The sequence below is a fragment of the Myotis yumanensis genome, unplaced genomic scaffold, assembly GCF_028538775.1.
Source record: "Myotis yumanensis isolate MYYU_CA2020_CCGP unplaced genomic scaffold, mMyoYum1.0.hap1 SCAF_456, whole genome shotgun sequence".
Lineage (NCBI taxonomy): Eukaryota > Metazoa > Chordata > Mammalia > Chiroptera > Vespertilionidae > Myotis > Myotis yumanensis.
Window position 1 is genome coordinate 3,659 of NW_027224207.1, and position 2,789 is coordinate 6,447.

Sequence of the window (2,789 nt, forward strand, 5' to 3'; positions counted from 1 at the left end):
CTCTCTCTCTCTCTCTCTCACACACACACACACACACACACACACACACACACACACAGTCCCTTCCTAATCTCCAGCCCTGACAACAGCACTCAGACATGCACACTCTTTGGTTCCCTCCACCTTCCGCCGTCCAAAACACCCAACAATTAGGGATGACAAGTGGCGCGGGAAAAAATCTGAGGTTTCTCTGGGTCGATGGAGACCTTTCCCACCAGCCGCTCACGCCCCCGCCCCCTGAGGGGCTCTGGAGGCACAGCCATCACTTCTCAGGTTGCCTCCTGCTGAAACCACCCCTCCTGGGGCGCTCGTGCGCCTAGACCCGTACCAACAGGAGGGGATCCCGGCGGTGCGCGGCGGCGCCTCCCTGCTACCCTGCCCTCGGAGAGGAAACACTGAGACGCACCTGTATTGATCCCCAGGAGTCCCGCAGGCGCCGAGAGAAAAAGGAGAACCCCTGTGCCCAGCCAGTTCTCCCAGGCCCCCTCCCTGCCCTCCGCCGCAGAAGGGAGCCCAGGACTGCCAGGTGCAGAGTGGAGGAGAGGGCAAAATCAGTGAAGTTCAGACAGAGAGGACTGCGTAGGAACTACGCGCTCCTAAGGGACCAAGTGGCGATCGCTAAAGCAGAAGGCCTACAGTCAGTGGCGGGGCGCGCAGGGAGAGCCCCCGCGCTCATTAATGAACCAGCGCCCGCCGAGACACCCTGTCCGTCCGGGTTGGGGGGGGGGGGGTACAGAACATGCGAACACTGCGAACTTACGGAAGAAGATGTACTCGGTGTAGCTGCTCCAGATCTTGTCGTCGCGGTACTGGTTGACGAAGGCGGCGGTGCCCGAGGAGTTGCACGCCACCATGTGGAAGCCGGCCTCGGACAGGCGATCGAACGCCTGCTCCAAGTAGGTGAACTTGAGGTAGAAGCGGGACGTGTACTTCTCGGGAGGGCGGTCGGGGTCGCGGCTCTCGTTGAGCGTGTCTCCAAAGACCTCCTTGGCCAGCGCGATGCGCCCGCACACCATGATGCGCGCCACCCGCCGGAACTTGGCGTCCGCCTGGTTGTCGCGCACGGTGGTGTAGGAGCCGCGGTAGCCGAGCGTCAGGAAGCCCGAGCGCTTGTCCGGCGCCCCGCCGCCGCCGCCGTGCGCTCCGGGGCCCGAGGGCGCGGCCGCCGCCCCCCGCAGGAGGAGCGCGTCGCTGCTGCCCTGCGAGAGGTTGTCCTCCAGGTCGCTCTGGCAGCCCTCGTCGTTGAGCGAGTTCTGCTTGGTGACCTTGGGCGACAGCAGCTTGACCAGGTCGGGGAGCTGGAAGTACTCGGCCTCGCGCAGGAGGCGCTCCTTCTCGGGAAAGTGCTCGGGGAGCGCGAGCTGCTTGTCCCGCAGGTAGTCCAGCACGTACCTGAAGAGGAAGCCGTCGCGGTCGATGAAGAAGCGCGCCCGGCTGTCCCTGGGCAGCTCGCCCCGGCGCCGCGCGCCGCCCCGGGGGCTGGAGGGCGAGAACATCGCGGCCAGAGTGCTGTCCGGGACGCTGAGCAGCGTCGAGTGCTTGGTCACATAGACCTGGCCGCCCACGTTCAGCTCCACCACCTCGGGGAAGGGCGAGGGCGCGCAGGACCCCGGGGCCGCGGCTGCCGACGCCCCGGGCGAGGCGGACGAGGAGACCATCTCGCTAATGGGCAGGATGGTGGTGCCCACGCTGCCCGTGTCCTTCAGAGCCATGGTCCGCCCCGCCTCCGACCGAGGGACCGGGGAGAGCCGCACTTTCTCGATCGATCCCGAAGCCCGTGCCCTGCACCTCCGGGGGCCCGCCCCCGGCCTTGGCGCGCGCTGGGTGCGCCCTCGGGCCGGGCGGCACGTTCCTCCGGCCGGGGCGGCCGGGTTCAGGGCTCGGGGCAGCGGCGGCGGCCCCGGCGCTCGGGCTCCATCGGGGGAGCGAAGCGCAGGAGAGGAGCTCAGCGGGAGCGGCGGCGGCGGCGGAGGCGCTGGGAGGAGCGGCCGCTCCTTTGGGGCGACGGCGGGGAAGAGTGCGAGAGACTTGCCAAAGGCTCTGGCGCGGCCGCTCGCCTCCCCGCGGGGAGGGCGGAAGGAGGGGTCGGAGCGAAGGAAACTCGCCGCCCCGGCGGCTGGCGAGCGCGCCGCGAGTGCCGAGCGCGGACGGTGGCGCTCACTACTCCTCTCCGCCGGGGAGGCGGCACTGACGTCAAGCCCAGGATTGGGACCCGAGCCACAGCTGTCATTTAAAGAGATAAGCGCCAGCCGCGGGCTGCGGGCTCCGCCGCTAGGGGGCGCAGCCGGGGGCCGAGCCGGGAGGAGAAGCTCTACTTGGCTGGGAGCCGGATTAGTGGGCAGCGAACCTCCGAAAACAAATGGAAAAAGGACGGCAACTCTGCATTTTATTCCCTCCTTCCGTACATCTGTGTGTTCCTCCCTGTCTCCCTCCTTCTCTCCCTTCCTTACCCCCCTCTCCCCCGTTCACCCCGGAAAACTAGTTTTTTTGTTGTTTTGTTTTGTTTTGTTTCACTCTTGCATTAAAGTGGAAAATGGAGTGGAGAGGGGAGGAGGGGGAATTATAACAAAAAATGCCAATCTTCTCATCTTTCTTTACTATGTTGACCTGAGAGCAGTGACTGCGAAAAGACTAAGTGGGGTTTAATCCCTTATAATGATTTTACCACGGATGTTAAAGTGCAGGCAGAAATGTCGGAAGGTCTGTTACAATCAAATATCACGATTACTTATTTAACTGCATGAGCTACATGCAGTTGAAGAATTTTTTTAAATTAAAATCTGATTTCA

General features: G+C 64.0%; 1 protein-coding gene across 1 annotated transcript; it reads right to left on the bottom strand.

Annotated features, from left to right (window-relative positions):
* Positions 1-760: 760 nt before the first annotated feature.
* LOC139001349 (BTB/POZ domain-containing protein KCTD8-like) lies at positions 761-1,899 on the bottom strand (the record flags this gene model as incomplete). Its single annotated transcript, XM_070403025.1, has 1 exon — positions 761-1,899. A coding segment is annotated over exon 1 (952 nt), but the record flags the coding sequence as incomplete, so codon positions are not given.
* Positions 1,900-2,789: the final 890 nt, after the last annotated feature.